Source organism: Pseudonaja textilis, chromosome 5 (genome assembly GCF_049901715.1).
Source record: "Pseudonaja textilis isolate UNSWEBS1 chromosome 5, rPseTex1.2, whole genome shotgun sequence".
Classification (NCBI taxonomy): Eukaryota; Metazoa; Chordata; class Lepidosauria; order Squamata; family Elapidae; genus Pseudonaja; species Pseudonaja textilis.
Genome location: NC_141994.1, coordinates 35,885,231 through 35,909,896, shown reverse-complemented (window position 1 = coordinate 35,909,896; position 24,666 = coordinate 35,885,231). Strand labels below are relative to the sequence as shown.

General features: G+C 35.0%; 1 protein-coding gene across 5 annotated transcripts in view; it reads right to left on the bottom strand.

Annotated features, from left to right (window-relative positions):
- SYT1 (synaptotagmin 1) overlaps positions 1-24,666 on the bottom strand; it is a 316,367-nt gene that overhangs the window by 79,929 nt on the left and 211,772 nt on the right. For 4 of the 5 annotated variants that reach the window (XM_087934497.1, XM_087934500.1, XM_087934499.1 and 1 more), the window contains 2 exons: positions 9,841-10,025; positions 1,164-1,286 (listed from right to left, as the gene is read on the bottom strand). In XM_087934497.1, the coding sequence (XP_087790623.1) occupies positions 1,164-1,286; positions 9,841-10,025 (308 nt within the window). The remainder of the gene's footprint in view (positions 1-1,163; positions 1,287-9,840; positions 10,026-24,666) is intronic. The other variant, XM_087934501.1, reaches the window with a different exon arrangement.

Sequence of the window (24,666 nt, the reverse complement as noted above, 5' to 3'; positions counted from 1 at the left end):
CCTTGCTTTAAGTAGCTATAATTTGAACTAACCTTTGGCTTAGAGAATCCATCTTGGGCTTTCCCTCCCTCTTTTCAATAGAAAGATGCAAAATTGCATGATAAAAACTTGGCATTCAGCTTAAGTTAATGGAAAGATTTGATAGAAGTTGAATCTTGGAAATTATTATAAGAAAGTATTAGAAATATGAAGGAGTGAAGTTTATCCACCTGCATATAGTCATTATTAAAATGACCAATTACTATCAATTATCATTAAAATTATAAATTAAAATGATACAACTGATTTTAATTTATACTACCCTGCCTATGATTATGAGGTAACATTTAAATTGTTAATAGATGGAAAAAATATTAAGAAGAATGTACCTGGCATGTATATTAAATGTATATGAAGGCTGTATTACCATTGTGGTAAACACTAGCACAATCTTTTATGTACATGCACATATAATGTAAATATAATTTAATTATATTTCCCATTTAGCTGTGTCTCAAATATAATACTATGATACAGAGAAGTGTTTTAATAGACTATAGAAACAAAAACATATTGACATGTTGATTAATTATGAAAGTTAACATCTTTTATTAGCTGTGGATGTGAAAATGAGATTTGATACATATAAATTAATAACTGATTAGTGTTTGCTTAGTTGGTATAATTTTGTATTATAGAGCTATATTTATTTTATTATTTTTAAAGAGAGTGTTTTAAGTTTTCAAACATAGGCAATCTGATAAGGAGATTTTGGATACAAAAAGAAAACACCTGTAGCAAGCTTTTATGATTTAGTCATGGAAGTCTAGGTATAGTAAAAATGATTAAGAACATATATTTTAATAAATTATATTTTAATCTAAAAATCAGTATACTGTTCATTTGGTAGTTCTTAGGATATAAGCAACAGTCAATGATAATCCAAATAAGTACTATTCAAAGAAAGTTGACTTCCAAGAAAGATAGGACAAATTGAAGAAGTGAAGTCAATAACTACTGCAAAAACCAAGGAACCAGTGAGTAGTTGGTTCTGTGGAACATCTCCAGATAAGGGAGAAATTGAGTTAACCATTTATACTCTAAGAGACAGGATAGCACTTTTCTGCAGATTATCAATACTGGGTTTTAATTCATAAAATTCTAAAATCACATTTGTTTCGAACCTGATTGTTCTGAAAGTCATAATCCAGGGAATATTGGATTTTCCCTAATTTTTCCTCTTCTTTGGCTTCTTCCTTGTCTTCTCCATCAGTCAATCCAGTTTCAGCATCATCATCCTTAAGGGCCTGTAAACAATTAAGAGCAATAAAAGTGCCAATAAAGATGACTGATTTATAAGCAAAGTCCTAAAATAATTTCATCACAAAATAAAATCAAGTACTTCTGCTTGTGAAGCAAAAAAGCAAGCATGATGGCATTATGTTGTCTATATATATTTAGATTGGTCCAAATATACAATGAATTATCAGCAGCAAGCAGCAAAACAGCTAGGAAAGAAGGAAAAGGCCTCTCTTGGGGATATTGCAAGCAACAATTGTTTCAATGCCTGAAACACAAAGAGAATGTCAACTTGATACTTAATTTTTAAAAATCAAATTGAATCATACTGCTTGTCCAAAGACAGTTGTGAATAAGCATGCTATTATATAAGCAAAGTAGCAAAGTCCTCCAATTTAAATCAATTGTACATGCTATGAATTATCTACATTAAAGCAAAGTGCTTCGGCAGAATTACTGCTATTTTAATGTTATTGCATATAATTTCTTCAAAAAGTAAAATGTCAAACAGCTTCAATGTTTTTGTTTTCATTTAGGTTGAATGTAGAAGCAAAGGTACCACTAAGGCATTAACAAATGTACAGTCACAAAAAAATCAGGACTCCTTTCATTCTCTTTTTCTTTTCATTGGATATTAATTTAAAAATAGGCTGAACCAAAGTGATTTAAAGATATGTCATTTTTAAACAATTAAGGATGACTAACACATGCAAATTTATCTGAAATAAAGTATCATTAATTTTAAGAAGGCACTGAGAGTAATTTCCAAGAGACTTTATAAAAAAGAAAAAGTTAAAAGTATTGATTGAAGCAGTATTTGAAACAAAATTCCATCTTATTATCATTTAGATTTAAAAATGGGCAGACAATATTTTGTATGCCAACTTTTGAGACTTATTTCCAAATATCTATGTTTAACATTTTACTCAATAGGGATGGTTTCTCAAAAAAGTATGTTCAAGGATTTAATTCAGTTAGTTATTATCTGATATGTACCAGCTACATTGAATCTCATGACATTTTTGTATAAACATCACGAGATTGCATTCCATTTTTTAAATTTAAAACAACAGGGAAAAGAGATCCAGTGATTACAATGAAATTTTAGGATTGTCAATTTTAGTTAGCATGAAACTTAAATTTGTTTCATCATGTATTTCATAAAAAAAATAGGCTTAAAGTTTTATTTTAGGTGACATAAACTGTATGATTAAATGTATAAAAATATGACATCAATTGCTTTTTTTGCAGTATGAAAATAAATTGTGGTGTATGTGGAAAAAACTCTCATTCTCATTCTGGCAATTTACCTTTCTATTTTAGTCTCTACTCTTTTTTCTTTATAAGTATGCCAACTGGCACTGATGGCTTTTGAGATAATGGAATAGAATTATCTAATTTCTATAAAATAAATCTGATTCAACGTAATTTGGGATTCAAAAATAGTAAGAATAAAGCCACAAATCACATATTACTATATCATTTAATAAATATATTAAGAAAACAAGATAAAGGATTTTAAAAATGTTCAACTCAGATGAAACAAAAAAAACAATCCTAATAAAAGAGAATATTTATAGTTCAGGGTTGACATGAGGGATCCTTGGTGCTCTCTGAACTTGCTTGTTTTCTTGCAGTTGTTTCATTACCCAAATTAGATAACATCATCAATGCTAGTCTGAATCATGAGACAGTCACTAGTACTGAAATGTTACCTAGTTTGGGTAATGAAACATCTGCAAGAGAACAAGCAAGCTCAGAGAGTACCAAGGACCCCTCATAAACAATCCTTCCAATAAAAATACATTTTTAAAAAGCAGTCTCAAGAGGCAGTGCTTGGGGTTTGGATGGGGGACAATAGGCTTCATATGAACCCTGATAATTCTGTGCGTTCAAGAGGCCTCAGGATCTGGGGGTTCATCATCCTTAGGTCTGGATGGGGTTGCACCACAGATAGACCAACAATCCAGGCCCTGTGCACAGTCTCTCATGGAGCTACTCTTGAAGAGTATTCAGAACTGCAACTGGTATAGAATTCAGTGGCACAGATAATTCTGTAGGCTCTTGAGGTGGCATGTAACACCATTGTTACATGAGCTGCACTGGTATCCAATTTGTTTCTGGGTCTAATCAAGGTATAAAAGGTATTTCAAACCTTTTATGGCATGGCTTCAGGATGTAGATCCAAAGGAATCTTACCCTTTTTGGACTAATCCTCCCCATTTGTTCCCGCAGAAAAGGATCCCATCCACCAACAAATTTTGGGCAGTGAATCCAGGACAAGAGCCTTTTCTGCTGTGGCCTCTGCATTCTGGAATATCCTCCCATTAAAAGTGAGATTCACTACCACACTCCTGGCCTACAGGAAGAACCTAAAAACTTGGGTCTGTTTGGGCTGGAGCCCCCACAGGGGGCCTGATACATTGGGAATGGCTGATGGGATAGATAAGATTCTCACCCCTAGGCTGCTCATCATCTTGATTCGTAACTATAACATTTGCATTCTAATTTTGGTTTTTTTTAGCACTTTTTAACTTTATGTATAAATAAAGATAAGAATAATATTGTTGATCATAAATGCAAATTGCTTCAATAAGAATCAATTTGGGAGTTCTCTGAAAGACTACATTCCAACATTTTCTGTTGCCCTGTATGGTAGATCAGATGTAGAAACCAACAACAGATAGGTTAACTATTTTAGTATAACAGCTTCAAGTTATAAAAACTTGCAAGGCAAAATAGGCTTGCCCTCTATCTTTGTGTGAATCTTCAAGTTAGTTTCTTGCAATGACTTCCTAAGCCATGCTAGTCTGTTCTTTATCATGGTTTTTACTGTCATTCAAAGCCATTTATATGCTTTCTAGAGTTCAGTTGGAATATACTACTTTGAAGAAATTTGAATTTTTTTCATGTTCCATTTGGAGTTGAATAGAGGCACTTGATTGGTGGAAAATATATTGGTAAATTAAATTAGATTATTCACAAGAGTATTTGTTCATCTTCTCTAATCCCATATATGTTTCCTTTTTTCCTGTTTTAAAATAAATAATCTTTATCTTGATCTGCAATGTTAGGTTGTTACACTTTTATTGCTAGAAATTATACTTGAATCCCAATAGCTCAGTATAAACATGAAGTATGCTTTCCATATAATTTAGCTAGTGAAAAAAAATTCAGCCTGATATAATTTAAAGTGCTCTCCTCTCTGTTAATAAATTGTGACATAATAAAGGTTAGAGACTAATGATGCAATTATTTTTGAGACATGCTGCTAAATTCCTAATATTTTTTTCAGTATATCAGTTATATGATTAGCTCACCTCTTTTCACAAAGGTTGAACTAAAGCAAATTTCCCTCCTCTTTCAAACAAGAAAAAAAATAGCATCAGAAAATTATACAGCCATTCTGGTACTTTGACATGTAACCAAAAAGAAAACAAAACCTGTGCACATCAAAATCTGAAATGTCTAACACTTTTCAGCTTAGCACAAGTTACAGAGAATAAAGGAAATGAGTATTAAATCCTGTAATATAAATAAATCAATTTAGTTCAGCCTCTTGATGGTGTAAAAGCTTTGCATAAATCTCAGGCTGAGGAGCCACAGCTATTGGGGCATTAAGTACATTAGAGATTTACTTTACATCAGAGGTGGTATTCAGTAGGTTCTGACCAGTTCTGGAGAACTGGTAGTAGAAATTTTGAGTAGTTCAGAGAAGCAGCAAATACTACCTCTGACTGGAGATTTTATAGTAACCTTCCCCTGCCACTCCCACCAAGCCACGCTCACAGAACTGGTAGTAAAAATAATCTGAATCCCACCACTGCTTTACATGTGTCCAAAGAGCAAAATAAACCTACCGCAAGTGACAATCCAGAACAGTCATGAGACACAACATAGATAAGGAGGACATAGAAGGAAGAAATAAAAATTAAAACATCCACACAAAAATATTAGTAAAACCATGGAGAAATGACCTTTTACATATATTCTTTCTACTGAACCTTTTAATACACTTAAGACTTATAATCTTCGACCTTTCTTTTTCCTATTTCTAAGGATATATATTATACACATAAAATAAATATGATGTACCCTGGAAGGTACTTATTAAAACTTATTGAAAACAGTAGAATGAAAATACAAGTAAACTTGATTTGGGTAGGGTAGTGAGATTTAAAAAAGGGCATGCATTTAATAGTTGTAAGGACAATGTTAAATATCCTTCAAAAGAGTTTACTCATGGCAACTTCATATTCTTGGTAATTGTATGACAATGATTTGCCCTGTCTTTCACTCCCCAGTGGAAAAGATACACTTTATTTTCCCATCCCTGTATTAACCAAGACTGACATCTGGCAACAGACCAGAGGTGGTATTCAGCATGTTCTGACCAGTTCTGGAGAAGCGGTAGTGGAAATTTTGAGTAGTTCAGAGAATCAGCAAATATCACCTCTGACTGAGATTTTACAGTATTCTTCCCCTGCCATGCCCACCAAGCCATGCCCACAGAACTGGTAGTAAAAATTTTTGAATTCCATCATTGCAATAGACATCAGCTACTGTTGACAAGTTGCTGCCATCTGACTGGAGTTAATCATTGGCTAGAAAAGGGAATCTCAATAGAGCTATAGAGTGTACTTCCTGAATGGCAAGGGTCTGAACATTTTTGTATTTGGCAGTGAGACTTATTTCTGAATAGGGACATTTAAGGTAAATCTAATCACTATACCATTGGTTTTAAATTATATTCATGATTCTAAATGCTGTATGTACATGGAGTCTATTCACATGGACACATAAAAAAGGTTCTTTTGAATAATGACAGCATTTATGATGTAAAAGATTAGAAAATATTTTTTCCTGCATTCTCAAAACAGCCATCCCAAATCAGGTGCCTTCTAGAAAAAAAATGGACTTAATATTGCACGACCTTCAAACAAGATGGATGATCAATAAGAAAAAGGCTGCTCTAAAATTCACATAGTAAGATGGAATTAGCCACAAACATCAGTGGAAAATGTTTCTTGCAGATGCCCATAAAACAAGCTACTATAGGTTGTTATACTTTTTTCCCCTGTTACTGAATTAGTCTTCTGGTCAGATTTTTTTTTTTTTTACTATGCATATTGTTTCTTTCTTTTTTAATTGTAGGTTGACCAGAATCACTAAATAACTTTTTGGTCATTTATCCAGATCTCAACAAATATAATGGAACACATTTAATAATATACTGTTATAATAGAAAAACGCTTTATTAAAAAGACATAACAAAGTGCACAAAAATACAGCAACAAAATAAATTCAGTTTGTCCTATTAAAAAGCATAACAGATGGTTATCATTAAATCATTACCAATGTACAAAGTTTCTTTTCCATAGATCCCTAAAAGAGCAGTTTCAGACTATCTTCCAATGAAATATCGATTACAATTACCATAACTGATCAGTAATAAAGAATGAGTCACAATTAACATATATATTACAAACAAATATTTGCTATTGCCAGAATGGGTTAAAAATGGCTAAATCAGTTCTGAATTGTTAACTCATTAATTAAAGTTGTTCTTAAAATTTAAGGTTCTCAGTGATAAGCTAGTGATTTTAAATTTCTCTGTTGAAATGAAAACCTGTATAGTGCAACTGACTAGTGCACCTTACAGAGGGATTTATTGTTTTAAGCATCTAACTCAATTCTCCAAGCTAATAGGAAATTCACATGAAGATATTGATACAAACAAAACATATAAATATACATATTCATCCATTTATTTGTTTGTCCTTCTGTCTGTTTATCCATCTATCCATCTGTTTGTCTCTATCTGTCTGCCTGCCTGTCTGCCTGTCCATGCCTGCCTGCCTGCCTGCCTGCCTGCCTGCCTGCTTCTCTCTCTCTCTCTCTCTCTCTCTCTCTCTCCATCCATCTCAAGGAAAATGATGATCCAGTGCCATAATGCAACTGAATCATAGTGTTGGACTACGTGTTCTACTTCATAATGAAAGGAGAGATAAGAGATGAACAATGACAATTTTGTATTTATTGCATCAGTTACTTGTGCATTGAACAAAAATCCAATACAACTGTTAAACAATGAAAATGAGTTCTTGGTGCTCTTGGGCTTGCCTTTTTTTTTTGCATACAGTTCATTACCTGACTAGCTAACATCTTCAGTAGCACCAAGGATTCCACTGTTCAACCCTATTCTCTTCTATTGGAACATCAAAGATTATGTCAGTTCCAGAGCAACAGAAGGATTTCTATCAGTATAGTTTAAATATATATTTGACAATTAGTGTAAAGGTGTACTTTATTAGTGTAAAGGAATAGCTAACATTTTAAAATCTCAGGGACAAAGGGAAATGTCTGTGGCAAAATCACACCTTCATCCCTTATCTCAGTTTGTCCAAGGCAAGAGTGAGCAGAAAGTAGAAGGGTCTACTGGAAAAGTGAAACCAATTCTACCATTACGTAGAATAAGACTTCCTCCAGGAAAGTGACTTGGGTATTTTTAAAAAATCACATATAATTGGTTATTTTTATTAATTATTGTTTCATATCTATATCCAGGGATTTCCTTGAGTGAGTTTCCACAGTAACTGCTGGAATAACTTACTTGATGATATAAAGGTGACTTAACAATATTTATTACTTTACCTCAAACAACATATGGTTTTGCTAATCCTAAAATCCCCCAAAATCTTTCCTAAAACTTATCCAAATTTGTGGGCTCATATTTGTTTAATCATAGAGCTAAGTAATAAAGTGCTAACCTTTTCAAGTTTCTACCAATATGTTATTAGTTTATAAATAATAGGACAAATTTATCACCTACATTTATAACATTTATAACAAGAAGTGCTTAATTCAAGAATATACTATCAAATAAATTTTAATTCTAAATTCTGCATGTGGGCTAGTTCACTTTTCTTTAGATGCTATTCATTTGTTCTTCATTGCAATAACTTTCCTTTAGAATATTGGTTTTATCAAATTTATAGAGCATTTTCTAGAAAATTCTGCACACACTTGCTTGGCAAATCAAAAGATGCATTTCCATGACACCAACATTCACATTTCACTGGGAGGTAGCGTGCTGTTGTTAAAGAATAGTTATGTAGCACTTCTGATAGAATTTATCAGTAACTAGCAATGTACATAACCTAAGGGCTGCTCTTTATTCATATAGCAGGGATATAAATTGATTACACATAATACTATCAATGAAAAGCTATTCTTCATAATCTTCCTCTTTCATCAAATTTGACATAAAATTTGACATAAAAGGAATAACTTTTACCATTCATATTCTAGTATTTAGCAATCATTGCTTTAAAAAGAAGTGGAAAAAATCAAACTCTTTGATCAAAAAGCCTTATTTACATTTTGCTGTTAATAAGATGGGCTGAGGTTAATTTGGGATAAAGAAATGACAGTCCCAATAACCTGGGCTATACCTTATTACAAGTAGACTTAAGGAGCCAGACGAGTATGCTACAGAAGGAATAATAGAATATGCTTTATTTGTGCTCCAGATACTAACTTGGTTGTTATTTCTAATTAAATATGCATATAAAAGAATAAATCAATCTAGAGTTCTTACTCGAAGCATAAATGACCCTGCTCAAATTATGATACTTTTTATACGCTATGTAAAAACCTAACTCTCTGGAGAAGGTTCTGATGTTGGGACAGGTGGAAGGAGAGAAAATAAGGAAAAGACCAGCAGCAAGGTGAATGGACTATGGTACAATGGCAATGGGTACACTTCTGGAAGACTTGAAGGACCAGGTTAGGGGCATATAATGAACAAAATTTGACTATGGGTTTGCTGAGAGTCAACAACACTGCCTTAATAGCAGAAAATCAATCAATAAAATACTTTTTTTTTTGTTGTGCATTGGTTGGCAATCTCTTCAGACACTGGATTCCAGCATACAATATGATGATTACACCTCAATGTTATGAAATTTTAAGTAGTAATCACAAACTCTTAATCCTGATTTTGGTATTCTCATTTGGTGTTTTGTCATCTATGATTATCAAAATCTTACCAAATTTGATGATTTTGAAAATTTTTAGACCAAATAAATAAATAAAACATTACCTTGATGGGGAATCTCAATGTGGTTTTGTGAGATGAAAGCTAACTCAGCCATCTTGGTTACTATGTTGTGAACTCCTTCTTAGAAATATAAATATCTATTATGTGTTGTAAATCTAGTATACTTAATAAACTTCAGCTGTTCTGAACCTGAGCTACAAATCTGAAAACACCCAGGAGCTGCATCTGTAGCAGCCCAAACTCAAATTAAGGGTGCTGATCAAGAAAATAGTGTGATAGAAATTTAAGAAATTTCCATTATAACAATTGTAACTAGTCAATTTTCAATATAGTTATAATTTTTGTTGTTTATTTTATTATTTATTTATTTTTTGTAAATTTTATTTGAGTTTTCACAAAGAGAAAAAAATACAAATAAAATATCATTATCTCTTCCTCTCAGTCTGTACATTTAAATATTCAAATACAGTATAAATTTAAGAACATGGTATATACTTTACCTGATCTTTCAAGTTCTTGCCTAAATCTTTTACATCTTTCATGTTAATTGCATTCTTCCCTCCCTTCTCCTTGCCCTTCTTCTTGTTTTTCTTTTTGAACAAGCATTTCTTACACAGACAGAAACAGCAGGTAAGGACTAATAGGATGGCAACTATGGCTATGGCTATTAAGGCCCAAGGTGGCACTGTGAAGAAAAAATACACACAAAGATAGAGTAACATATTGTTAATCAAACACAGAAACTATATTTTTAGTAAAGTTAGCATAGTATAGTTAACAATCATTTACAGTATGTCTAATCATAATAGAAGATAACAAAATACAAAGAAATAGAATGACTGTGGCAAAAGAAAGCAGAAGTAATATCAATAGTAACAGATGCTTTGGATACAATCCCAAAACAACTGGAGCACCGTTTGAATGACAAAATCACCATCAGTCAATTGCAACAGGCAGTTGTACTCAAAACAGCTTACATCTTGCGACAATATCTCTAACATCATCAAATATCAACATCTGCTTATCCCAGGTCCTTGGGAAGGGCTCAACAGGTGGATAAAATGTCACATCCAGTCTAACTTGCTGACTGGGTAACCAATCATTATAATAATTACAAAAAAGCAGCTTTGCTTGAAACAGGTTACATCCTGCAGCAATATCTTTAACACCATCAAACAATAAGATCTGCGTATCCTAGGTCCATAGGAAGGACAAAATCTACTTTTTAAACATCTGGCTGAATGTGCAATGAATCACAACAATAATAATACTGATCTAGTATTGGGTTTTATAGTCTCACTAGATTAAGAAAAAATGGTATATTAATAAATCTGAATTATCCATCAAAACCAACAGGAAATCACAGTGCATAAGCAATTGCATTTCTTCAGAAAAAAAACAGTTTGAATCTTATGGCCTTCTAATTGTTCTTCTGCTGAGGAAAGCATGAATTTAACATAAAACTATTGTGATGACCTGGGGCGTGGCACAAAGGCAACACAGTCAGATAAGCAATAAGAGTCCCTTTATTATCTCCAACTTTGCCCCCAATGTCCAGGTTACCTTCTGGCTGGAGAAAAACTCTCCCAGGAACAGCCTTTCACTGCAGAAAATTAAGTCCAAAACATGAGCAACACAAACTGTAACTTAAAGTCCAAACAAGCCAAACTGAAGTAATTAGCTTGGCAGAGGAGGAGCAAGAATTTCAGACTTGAAGTCATGGCAAAACTCACACGGTTGGGAAGATGCCAGGAACACAGATAAGGCACGACAACACAGGATAAAGTCACATTTGCTCCCAGCAGCCTGCCACATGCAGTCTGCCTTTCTTATCAACTGTCTTCCCAGTTGTGGCTAATGAAGGGAATCAGGGCCCTTTCCTCCCCAGTAAGCCATTCAACCTATGTTGCTCTCTTCTCAGTTCCTCCCTGCCTCTCTCCGATTCCTCCCTAGGATGAAGATGGGGTGGGTCTGGGTCTTTCTCTGAACTCCCTCTCCCTTGTTCTATCTCTTCCCTGCTCTGCCCAGCCGGACTTTGCCCTTCCCCAGCCTCCTCCACAGCCAATGGAGCCACATTCCCACTCCCTGTCAGCTGTTCAGCTTCCTCCTCAGATGCAGATTCCGACAGGGGCATGACAACCATCCTCATAACCCACCTTGTATTGTGGCCTGAAAAATAAAGCAAACTTCAAGTCAGCAGGAGCTGGTCATCCATATCTTAAGAAAACAAGCGGATGTGATCTGAACAGTCACATATATTCACTTGCTGTTGCTTTTTCTTCACAATGACTCAGATGCAGGTCAAGGTCATATTAAGTGAAGGTCAATGATTATCCAGCAGAAATAAATTTATATTATGAATGCCCATAAATTACAGGCATTATACAAATGAAATAAGTATGTGTGAAAGTGGGGTGTATGTGTGAGCATAAAAGAGAAACAGTCTATTAAAAACTCTGTAAAATCAGAAATATGTGTAGGCAGCATTTCTATCATATTAAAGCAAGGTTCATAGTGACTATGAAGGAAAGCTTTACTTAAATGGAATCAGAGTTTTAAGCTGACAAAGGTCATGCAGGGAAATAAATCATGTTACTTTGATGGCGTAATTCTATTCAGCTTTCCTATATTACTATCACGTTTTTCTGAAATCTTGTAAAAAGATTTTAAAGCAAGCATATGCTTGCTCTCAGAAAAGTATACAATCTGTCCGTTGCAGAAAATATTATTCCAAACAACTTACACAAAAATTATAGAAGGAAGAAAAGAGAATTATAAAAGGAAAGTGTACAGAGTAAGTGCAGATCAAATTAACTGGGCAACATAGTAAATATCAAAAGTAAATAGTAAATATCAATATTTCGTTGTTCTATAAAAGGAATTGTCAGTACAGACATTTATTGGTACCCATTAATTTCTAGCACGAGGGGTACATTGTGACTTGCCTAACTATGAGACCTATGGATTACTCCTTTTTGTTAGCTCCCATCTTTGAGCATAGGTTCTGATTATTCTTTGGAAATTGGATTTTAGCAGGGATTTTGCTTTATATCATTCATGGCTGAATAAATAATTAAAATGTTTTGTTTGTTCATCAGGATCTTTTCTAGAAAGCTACTATCTCAGGAAAAGACATGGAGAGGGATCTATTTATAGTATATGCTGATATTTAAAATGATCACATGAATCAATACTCTTCTTTCAAGACTCTGTTAAAATATAAACTCAAGATTTATTTCAGTATTGTGGATATGCATACCATTTTGACTTCTCCATTTATAAGACACTTGGAAAAATTTCTTTGTGCATTCAGTCTGAAGCTCTGAAAAAGTCTGTAGTGCATTTGAATTACCTTCTTATTTTTGACTAAGAACTTTTTCAATCAGGTGAACAATTTTCTGTTCCTACCAAGTGAATAGAATTGGAATTGAAATAATAAATGGGTAGAGCTACTAAATGTGCAAAGGTTTTAACAAAAGACATGATATAGAGACACTGGTAGCTATTATCCCTAGTGCTAATAAAATTGTTATCATGCTTCCTAAGAAATAATTAATTGCATCATTAAAGAAAGTTAATGGAATCTACATGTCCATATTGATTGTTTGTGATTCTGAAATAGTCTTCCTTTTCTTTAAAATCTGCATAAGCAATTCTAATATGACATCACACAAAAAAGAGAAACAAAAATTATTGGGGGGGAAAACAGAGTCTAGAAGAGCTTTTCTGACCAACAAATTAATTAAAAAATTATTTTATTTGCAGTTCACAAAAGTTTATGCCTTTCAGTATAACTTATTAGAAAAAATGCTGCCAGGCTTCTGATTTTTTTACTGTTACAATCTATTATGGCTGTCTTCCTTCAATGTCTAAAAGAAAAAGAAAGAAAAAGAGGCTAATGCTATGACAGATATATAAATCTAATGATACAGCAATTAACAGTTGGGTGAGTTGGCTACATGCAACTACTATTACTTACATGATTTATTCTGAATTACATAGCAATATCAGCTATTTTTGAAGTTAATCTGCTTACAGATTTCAGTAGATAAACTACTTCAAGCTTAAAGCAACGAAACTTAACACAGAGCTTTAAACCAGAAAAACTGCTAACTTCATTTTTAAAAGCCAAAGAGGGAACTACATCTGCCTTAATGGATTGAAATAAATATTGACATTATGCTATTTTTTCATTGTAGTATCACAATTAAATGGTTAATTTAAAAAACTCATTTTTTTTTGTTTGAAAGAGAATATCTAGTTATAGAACATACAGCTACAAACCAGAATTTTTGGGGGGTCAGGTCAATAATGTAAAAAAAAAAAAAAGCTCTCAGGACATGCAATCAAACTCATTAAATTAAACAAGGGGAAGCCTTTAATCGCATGTGTACTATGCAGACTCAATTTTACATTATGAGATTATTCAAATAAAGATTTGTGAGACATGTCACTATAACTACAACCAGAACTACTACTACAACAACAAGAAAAAGATAGCAGGATTTTTGCTCATCTTTCAAACAAGGTCACTACAAAGAATGAAAGTCACCAGAATGGCAAAGTGGGAGAATGACAAAAGACTCAGATTTCTGATGCTGAACAATGCTACTTCCCAAACACCTTGCTAATATTGAGTGCTTTTGAAAGCTTTTTGGCGCAGAGTGAGTTGTCACTGAAGATATGATTTAAGTATATCTTCTGAATTGAAAAGAGAAGCAAGGAAGAAATTCTATTAGATGAGTCACTCGGCACCAAAAAACTGATACAAGAAATAAATACCATTACACTTTTGGGAAATAAATTATATATCTCTTACTATCTAATCTATCTGTCCATCTATCCCTGCCCCATAACACATCAAGCACTTAAGCAGGAACTTCTTCTTCAACAAGTATTTTCAGCTATTTCATGCTGCAAAGAATGCCACCTTCCTAGACTAACCATAAAAGGGTTGTTCTATAAACACAAAGAAAACCATTTCCGAGATGCACTTAAAGATAATGGGCAGGTTGCTTTACTTTCCATTCCAAAGTATTTAACAGTATTATTATGTCAACAATGATTGATTGCAGGATTTGGCTTTTCTGCACAAAAAGCATAATTTCAGACTGCCTTGATAGTAGAACAGTAGAGGTCATTAACTTTGTTGCAGGAACTACTGCCAGGGTGATAAATGGATTTTGTTTGCATTAGCTTCTGGAGACAAAAGGCATCATTTAATTTCATTAATGAAAACTAATCAACTGCAAACTTAGATCATCTCCAGAGCCCAACAAGAAGACTGCTTTTTTCCTATTTGTTTGATTTAGAAGTGCACTATGATAAGACAATGAAAAATAGTAGAGTCCTTGGAACTGTAAGTACATCCACCTATGAACTAAATACATGTCCCTCATGACTGGTCAAGGCCATCTGGGAGATGACACATGAGTAGGTCCAAGCAATGATTAACCTATCCTTGAGGGACTGGGTCCTTTTAAAGTGGCATTGGGTCATCATCTTAACTAACCATCTCTGGACCCCATTGTTATAGATAATTCAGAAAAATTGTCTATTTCTCACTTTTCCTTTTTATGAAAGATGGTTGAGTAAGTGGTGATGCTACAGCTCCAAGAGTTCCTGGATTATCTGTACCACTGTATCACCATTATCTGTACAAATTCATGCCTGGATATGGGGCAGAAATAGCACTGGTTCTGGTAGTACATCCATCTTGGCTCTTCTTAACCATTTTGACAGCTTTCAATACCATTGACCAATATATCCTTTTTGGTTAGAATGGCAGAATCAAGGAAGAGAGCTTTCTCTGCCTTCACCCCTGATCTATGGAACATCTTGCCCTGAGGCAAGATTGGCCCCCATTCTTCTACCTGTTGGAGGAGTGTTAAGACCTGACTCTGTCAACCAGATGGATCTTGATAGAGTTGAACATTGGGTCCTATCTAACAAACTGAAACTCAATATAGAGAAAAGTAAAGTCTTACACTTAGGCAAGAAAAAACAAAAGTACAAATATAGATTGGGTGAAACTAGGCTTAAAAGAGTAAGTGTGAGAGGGATCTTGGAGTTTTAGTGGATAACCAATTAAATATGAGCTACCAGTGTGCAGCGGCAGCCAAAAAAGCCAATGCAATCCTAAATTGCATTAACAGAGGGATACAATCAAGACAAGTAAGGTACTAAAGCCTTAGTAAGAGAACACCTAGATTACTGCATCCAGTTTGGTCACCACAGTATAAAAAAGATGTTGAGACTCTTGAAAAAGTGCAGAAAAGAGCAACCAAGATGATTAGGGGACTGGAGACTAAAACGTATGAAGAACAGTTACAGTAACTGGGCATGGCTAGTCTAAAGGACCAAGGGAGACATGATAGCAGTATTTGAGAGGCTGCCAGGGAGGAAGGGGTCAAGCTATTTTCCAAGGCACCTGAAGGCCAGATAAGGAATAATGGATGGAAACTGAATGAGAGATTCAACCTAGAAATAAGGAGAAATTTTCTGACAGTGAGAACAATCAACCAATGGAACAGCTTGCCTTTGTGGGAGCTTCATCACTGGAGATTTTTAAGAAGAGATTGGACTGCCATTTGTCAGAGATAGTGTAGGGTTTCCTGCTTGGGTGGAAGGTTGGACTAGATGACCTACCGTACAAGGTCCCTTCTAACTCTGTTGTTCTATCTGTTAAACTAGCATCTTAATCAGAGGTAGCATTCAGCAGGTTCTGACCAGTTCTAGAGAACTGGTAGCGGAAATTTTGAGTAGTTCGGAGAAACAGCAAATGTCACCTCTGACTGGCCCCGCCCCCATCTATTCTCTGCCTCCCGAGTCCCAGCTGATCGGCTGGATCTTCTTTTGTTGTCCTGCACAGAAGAACAGAGCTGGAAAGCAGGTTAGAGAAGTGCGGAGGGAATGGAGGTTTTGTAGTAACCTTCCCACAAGAGTGGGGAGGGAATGGGGATTTTACAGTATCCTTCCCCTGCTAGGCCCACCAAGCCATGCCCACAGAACTGATAGTAAAAAATGTTTGAATCCCACCACTGCTCTTAATGTAAATCTGGAGGTGGTTGGTAGCTTAAGGGCGCTCCCACTGTTCTTTTATCTTTTTAAATTTGTTTTTATCTTTGTCTATTTTTATAAACTTTATGGTTTTTATTTGTAAACTGCCAGAGTCACTTAGATAGACAGGACATGTATAAATTTGATAAATAAAATTTTTGTGCTTGCAAAATCCATTCCTTTCTGTTCTTTATGTTTCTGAATGAGTGCTAATACTAAATACCTCAATTTGAGTAACTGACGGTGATGTACCATTTACTGTTCCAAGGCAACAAAATATCTTGGGCTAACTTTGTTGCTTATCCATTTAATGTGAATTTTGCATCGCCATCTCTTTTAGAATCTCTCCTCTCTTCTCTGAATCTCAGCTTCTGGATATATTACAAGATGTTTTTTTTTAATAAATATTGAATTGAGTGCAGTTTTTGGAAACACATGAATTAATGTTTAGATCATACTACTCAGTATGATACAGTATATAGAAAATATGCTTACTGATAACACGATGTGAGATAATATGCATAGCCATATAGATCAGCATGCTAATGTAAATGAAACACCAGCACCTCTTGAAAAAAATCCATGGAATACAGATAAATTTTACTTGCTGATTAAAACAATCTTCTATTTTAAACTCAGTAGGAGGGTGGCTTCTTGTTAAAATTTAAAGATATTTCAGGAGAAACTTGATCTTGTTTCCTTAAGAGGATGACAAAAACCCTCTTTAAGTTTAAAGTAGCAGGCAAACTGCTCTGAATTATTTATTTATTTATTTAAAACATTTATATAGCTGCTCATCTTATAACCAACTCTGGGCAGCTTCCAATCAAAAATTAAAACAGCATAAAAGCCATATTAAAACTATAAAACTAAACACAGTAAAAATGACAAAAATCACCTCCTCTTACCCCAGTACTTGAGAGGAAAGCCAGGTCTTCAAAGCTTTATGGAAAGCTAGGAGGTCAGCAAGCTTGCGATCTTTGGGGACAGAGTGCTCCAAAGGGCAGGGGCTGTTCACAGAAAAGACATGCTTCCTAGCTCCCATTAGATGGCAGAATTTGGGGAAGGGACTAGAACTGGTAGGACAGGTAGATGTCCTTAGGGAAAGTTGTTCTACAGATACTCTGTCCCTGTGCCATAGGGCTTTAAAGGTGATGAGAAGGAAAATATGAATTTCTGGATGGATATTAGTTTTCTGAGCCCATCGTTGCTAATAATGTTCAATAATGTTTACTGAATATTATTTTCCTGTCTTTTTACTCTATCTTGAAAATTATGTTCTCATTTTTATTCTTAAGGTTTTGTATAGCTTAGTCTATATTTTTTTTGTATATACATTCCTGCTGATGTTACAGATTAAAATAATATATTGATTACTTCTAACCTAGTTTTTAATTAGGAAATAAGCAATAACATAGCAACCTCTTTAGTTAATGTCAGCTTACTTGCAAAAAAAAAGTGATAGCCAGGTTTTGGCATCAAAAGCAATTACTTACAAGCTCTTATATAATTACCCCATATAGCCCTAATATATCAACTATTTAATAATTTTGATTTAATTAAACATGGGTCTGCTATTGTAAATGGAACTGTAAGCAACCTGTCTTTTTTTCTTGGCTCTCAGGAAGAAATGCAAACAAAGCAACATAAAATTCAAGTATTCTCTTGGTCACAGCATTTATTCATTTATTACTGCAGTAGTTTTTACTTTTCTCAAATAATCTCAAATTAGTTATGTTATATTTATGAAAAACTGGAAATTAACTCAACAAAACACTCAAACACACACACACACCCAACCCTACCATAAAAGATGGTAAAACTGTCCATGCATCTGTATAAAATAAATTCACTGGTATAAAGCAGTGTTTCTCTTGAGACCTTTCCCCACTTATAAAAATGATAAGAGCATCCCAAAAGAGTTTTTGTTGTTATGGATTATATTAAGGATCTGCAAACTTGGCAACTTTAAGAGTTGTGGACTTCTACTCCTAGAATTCCCCAGCCATCACAATTTGTGAAAAGAATTCCACATCCCTAAACTCCTATCCAAGAATGTTCATGTTTATTTAGAGTTAGTCAAGAGAGTAAGGTTGGGCCTTAGTTTTTAAGTTTTGCCAAGGCCTCATTAGGTATTTATCCAACAAATACCTCTGAACTTTTTCTCAAAAATAATCTGCAAAACACTAGAAAGGGATGTCTGAATAGAACATCAAGAAAAAAGGAGCATATAAAGAGCTGGATCTCAGAATATAAAATATGCTTGCATTGTATGAGGGTACTTGTGTGGGAATCATATTTGTTCCATTACATTAAAAACCTGCATATTCAGCAGGCTGACTTGGATGAAGAGCCATGTCATAGTATTTGGTCAGAGACATATGTACTTAATGGGGCCAGAGTATTCCATTGTGGATCACTTAGTTGCTGGCTTTCCTCAGGGATAATTGCTTTTCACACAAAGCACAAAATTAATGTATTGAAAACTTGTGTGGCTTCATTTACAGGAAGGAAGTACTAATACGGAGGCTAATTTTGGGCTTTGCTTCATTTCTCACAGTGTTGAACAGGGCTTACAGGATATGCTTCCCTCTCTAAAGCTACACACCAAAGTTCAAATCTGAAGGACAGGAAAGGTAAAAGTTAAGTTAGGATATTTTGGAAAGGACAGGATAGAATATTTTGAACAATCCAAAAAAGTTGGATTGGCCTCCACAGAGCAATTGAAATCCTCAGCCTCACCCCTAAACCAAAATACAATTATATCAGCTTGACAACATACTTAAATATATCCTTTCCTATTGCATCCAAGGGGAAGATTTTTCACAAATGAAAAAGGGCAGAAAGCATTCACATCCCTTCAACTTCATTTCTGTCCTGCTGGGCTTCAGCCATTAAGATCTTAGAACAGTTGAATGCTTTGATGGTGAAGCACTTCGATTTCAGCCAAGGACTGTTTGATTGCTTTGTTTCAGCCTATTTCCACATTACTTTGCTAAACCGTTTAAAAACACCAACAAAAACATTTATACTGTTTCAGGCATGTATCTCCCTTAAGATGCATTTTGAATGCACATTTATTCTTTCGCACATTTGCAACCAAAATAATTAGTTTTGTGGCATATTATCCCCAAACATATATTTTATGTATGGTTGTCCTTAACCACATGTTTGTATGCATTTCATCTAAGTAGAACATACAGAGTATAAAACATACTGAATAATAAGAATTTATCTTGGTTTGAACATCATTCAGGAAACATGAAATTTCCAAATTATTTCAACATTTGTCATTATAATTAAATGATTATACAACAAGGTTTCTGGTGCTGCAAGTGCCGAACTGCCTGATTTAGATATCTAAGTCAAATTTTAAATAATTGTGTTAGAAACAATCAGCAGCTATTAAAACATAATTTACCAGAAAAACTTGTCAGTTTTTTTCCTCTATAGGCAATGAAATGTTGAATTCTTTCTTGAAGATTTAGAACAGGGGTGTCAAACTCAAGCCCCACAGGCCACCCTGGAAACAGTGAAGGATTGGCATACGGTACCTCTGCCAGCGAAAACAGAGCTCAGATGCGACCCACCTGAGTTCTGTTTTCACTGACAAAGAGTTGCAGGAGGCCATCCTGGCTGAAAATGGGACCCACATGCAGCCCCCCTGAGCTCTGAGGGCCACGCCCACTCCATTCTGTCCATGCCCTCCTGGCTGGCCAGGTCAAACATAACCCTGATGAGGCCCTCAATGAAATTGAGTTTGACACCCCTGATTTAGAATATAAAGATACTCGCATGTTGGATATAAAGGTTTTGAATATAACGATCAGATTATTATATTCAGCCAAAGATTGAGGAGAAAAAGCAAAATCAGATTTAGAAATGTGCAAACTTCATTTTTAAATGGGTCACATCATTTGTCCTTAGATTTGAGACAATGAGTTGGACCTCCAAGGTCCCTATCAATTCTGTTATTCTGATCAGAATTTAGGACCTGTCTGTCTTTCACAATGGCCAGTCAACTGAAATTGAATAGATCACAATTATGGGTGAAAGGATGGTTTTCCATTTCCACTACTGTACTCTAGCCGCTGGCACATTATATACAGGGGTGGGCTACTTGGGGTTCGCAGGGATTTGGAGAACCCCTCGTCAAGATTCTGTGCAGTTTGGAGAACCCCCAAATCCCACTCCTGGCTGGCCCCTTCCACCCCGCCCTTACCCTCCCATGAGTCCCCATATGGCCTGTTTGGGATGCAGGTAAGTGCAGGGCGCATGTGGAGGATTGGGGAGAGCAAAAAACAGGCCTCCTGGAAGTTTGGGAAGGCTAGAAATGGGCCCATTTCCAGCTTCCAGAGAGCCCCTGGAGCCTAGGGAGGCTGGTTTCGCCCTCCCAGAGGCTTGAGGAAAGCCGGGGAGGGCAAACACACACACACCCATGGTGCAGGAGGCCACTAGGCCATGCCCACCCTGGACATGCCCACCCAGCAACTGGACAGAGAACCCATTGCTAAAATGTTTGAAGCCCACCCCTGGTTATATATGTTACATGTTAAGACTATCCAAAGTAGCATCCCTCTTATTTAATGTTGAACATTATGATTTGGAGAAGGCATGGTTTAATTTGACTTTGTGCTTTGAGATTTAGAGGCAAAATTACCTGAATCACTTCAGTTTAATTTAAAAATACTTTGATAATAAGTGGGAACTAAGAGATAACAAAATGACTAGTGAATCATTCAGAGAATATTAATATTGCCAGGTTTCAGCTTGAAACTTTAGCTTTGTAGATACAATTCTCTGTATATTTTTCACATATTCCCCAGCTCCTTGAAAGTAGATGTCACATGGACAAGAGTAGAATATCATATCAGATTCCATACTACCCAGCAAAGAGCTTATTCAAAGGTTTTGCTGAACCAGTACTGGCAAAACTTTACACACAGATTTTTCAAACTGTTTTCCATGGAATTTTCAATTTCTGATAGGAAAAAATGCAGCCAATTTTCTACTACTAGAGCTGTGATTTCACATGTTGTATATATAATAATGATTATGAATCACACCCTTCATCCATGTAATAATATTGATAGACTCTATCAATGAAAATAGGAAGGTGTGGAATGTTGCAAGTACATCAAATGGTTGAAGAAGAAAAGAGAGTATTGGAAGAATATCTGGAGGATAGTGAAGAAGATACACTGAAACTAGTATACCAGGAAGCCTTAGTGACTACTGAAGAGACCAAACTGACCAAATGAAGAACAGAAAAGAGGCATGGGAAGACAAAACATTACATGGCCAGTACATTAAAAAAAAATCAGCAAAGCAGATAATTACAAGACCTGGCAATGGCTAAGAACAGGAAAGTTAAAGAGTCAGAGGGGCCCCTTCTGACTGCACAAGACCAAACCTTAAGAAAAAATACACAAAAAGTTAGAATTGAGAAGATAGCAATAGACAGTAAGTGGTGCCTTGCAAAAAACCTGAAGAAACAGTGGACCATCTGGTAAACTGCTCAAGAAGATTACATAGATTAATATCAAAAATAACAAAGTAACGATAACGGTTCATTAAAAGATCTGCAAGAAATACCATTTGTCTGCAAGCAAGAACTGGTGGGATTGCAAAATAGAGAAAATCATAGAAAATCAAGAAGCTTAAACCTAAATCCCCTTCCGATGTTTGTAAGTATAGATGTTATTTTTTACAATCATTATACATTTATTATTTTTATTTTTAAATGTATTTGCTGCCAATCCCATGGTCTGAGGCAACTGAGCATCTTATAGTGTAATAAAGATACATAAAATCCAGACATTTATAAAAATGAAACAGATTAAAATAGTATTTACAGTATATACTCGAGTATAAGCCGAGTTTTTCAGCACATTTTTGTGCTGAAAAAACCCCTCGGCTTATACTCGAGTCAATTCCCTCTGAAAAAAAATGGTGTGGAGCTCCGGAGCTGGGTAGCCGCTTCCCTGCTTCCGTGTTTCCTTTGCAACTTGTAAGCATGGGGGTAATCGGAAGCAGAAAAGTTCTTGCATGAGGATATATTGTTTTTCTTTATTTAACTGTTTTTAGGGGGAAGACCCACCGTCATGTGAGAATGCTCAGACACGAAATCTATCCGCCTGAAAATGTGTGTGTGTGTGGGGATTTTAACAGAGGGAAGACATAGGGAGAAGGCAAAAGCGACGGAAGATCCTTCAGCCCTAGCTGCTTTCAGTCCACTCGGGAGGAGGAGGGGAAGGAGGAGGTGGTGGCAGTGGCTCACATTGTTTTCTGCGATCTCAGAAAACAACGCGAGCTGCTGCCACCACCTCCTCCTCCCCCCTCCTCCTCAAGCAGACTGAAAGCAGCTAGGGCTGAAGATCTTCCGTCCTTTGCCTTCTCCCTATGTCTTCCTCTGTTAAAATCCCCCCACACACACACTTATTTTCAGGCGGATAGATTTCGTGTCTGGCATTCTCACATGACGATGGTCTTTCTCCCCTAAAAACAGTTAAATAAAGAAAAACAATATATCCTCATGCAAGAACTTTTCTGCTCCGATTACCCCCATGCTTACAAGTTGCAAAGCACGGAAGCAGGAAGCGGCTGCCCAGATCCGAGCTCCACACCATTTTTTTCAGAGGAATCTCACTTGAGTATAAGCCGAGGGGTTTTTTTTCAGCACAAAAAATGTGCTGAAAAACTCAGCTTATACTCGAGTCAATAAGTTTTCCCAGTTTTTTGAGGCAAAATTAGGTGCCTCGGCTTATATTCGGGTCGACTTATACTCGAGTATATACGGTAAATAAAGTGATTACTTAAGAATTATGTAAAACAAATTAAAATTAAGATTTTCGTGATTTCAAAATCCTCACTATGTTGCTGCCAACTCAGATCCTAGTAATTTACATTAATGGAATCTTAATTGGCAGCATCATATAAGGATTAGACATTTCATATGTGAAGTTTGGGGGAGGGTGTGCCATAGTAAATTTCTTTTCTCCGGTTACACAAAATACCAATTTTAAGATCCATTCATCCAGTCTGAAAATATAATTTTGATATCAGTTTAACATATGTTCCAACTAAAGTTAAAATGATTTATCTGTAGTTCTAAAGTAAAATAATCTGGATAATGTCAGCATATAAAAGCATGTTGTTTTCAAAAATTAATAGTACATATCTCATTTTTAACTAAACTAATAATATCATTTGATTATATAAAACTTTAAAATTGTACGAATTGATAAATGAGATTTTTATGACAAACTTTTAATGATTTTCATTTTAATCCCTACAATTATCCATTGGTAAACATTACTTTTTGCTATTTATTAAAATCTGTTTGTTAAGGCTACCTTACAATATAAAATTAAATGCACTCTTTACATTCATAGATCTAGAACAAGCAAAACAATCTAGTGGTAGCATGTATAACATACATGAAATAACTAAATACATTAAGATCAAAATTCCCAGAGTCATAGATCTCATCAATTTACCACCTATTTTCATGGACAAATATACCAATAAATCAGAGAAATACCCACAGGATCACAACTCTTAGGACTCAGTATAAACTGTAATGCAGCATCTAAAAACAATGGCTCTGCCATATATACAACCAAAAGTAAGAATCGGGTATGTAGATGAAACCTTCATCATAATAGAAAAGGGACAACTAGAGATAATGCATGAAACAATCAACATCTTCAAAGGAATAAAGTGACAAGTGAAAAAGAAAACAACATGCTATCCTTCCTCATCACTAGAGGAAGCAAGGGCAAATTAAAAACACAAATCTCCCACAATGAAACAATTTTCAGAAAAAGACAATGACAAACCACTGCTATATTTTTACCAGGGAAGCACGTTGCTGAAGATATGAAATTAATTGTAGATAGGCTCAATTCAAAAAAGATATTTATTTGGATTAAGATTTTTTTTGCATTTTAATGAATTAATGAACTACTTCCCATTACCCAATTATTAACTATGGTATTTTCATAAATAATTTTGATCAACTGTATTCCTATACATCACAATGCAGATTGTTTAATCATGTAACATAGGGATTGAGACGGTACAAGAACTTAGTTATACATAATGAAGTCATAAACCATTCAATTCAATCATCAAAAAAGCTATGGAGTCATTTCACCAGTTTAGCATCAGTTATAATGCTCGTAGTTCCAGAACCAACTGCCATTAAAGTAAATGGAAAGACTGTTATTGCTTCTGTAGGAGTCTTATCTGTCTGTTTAGGGATC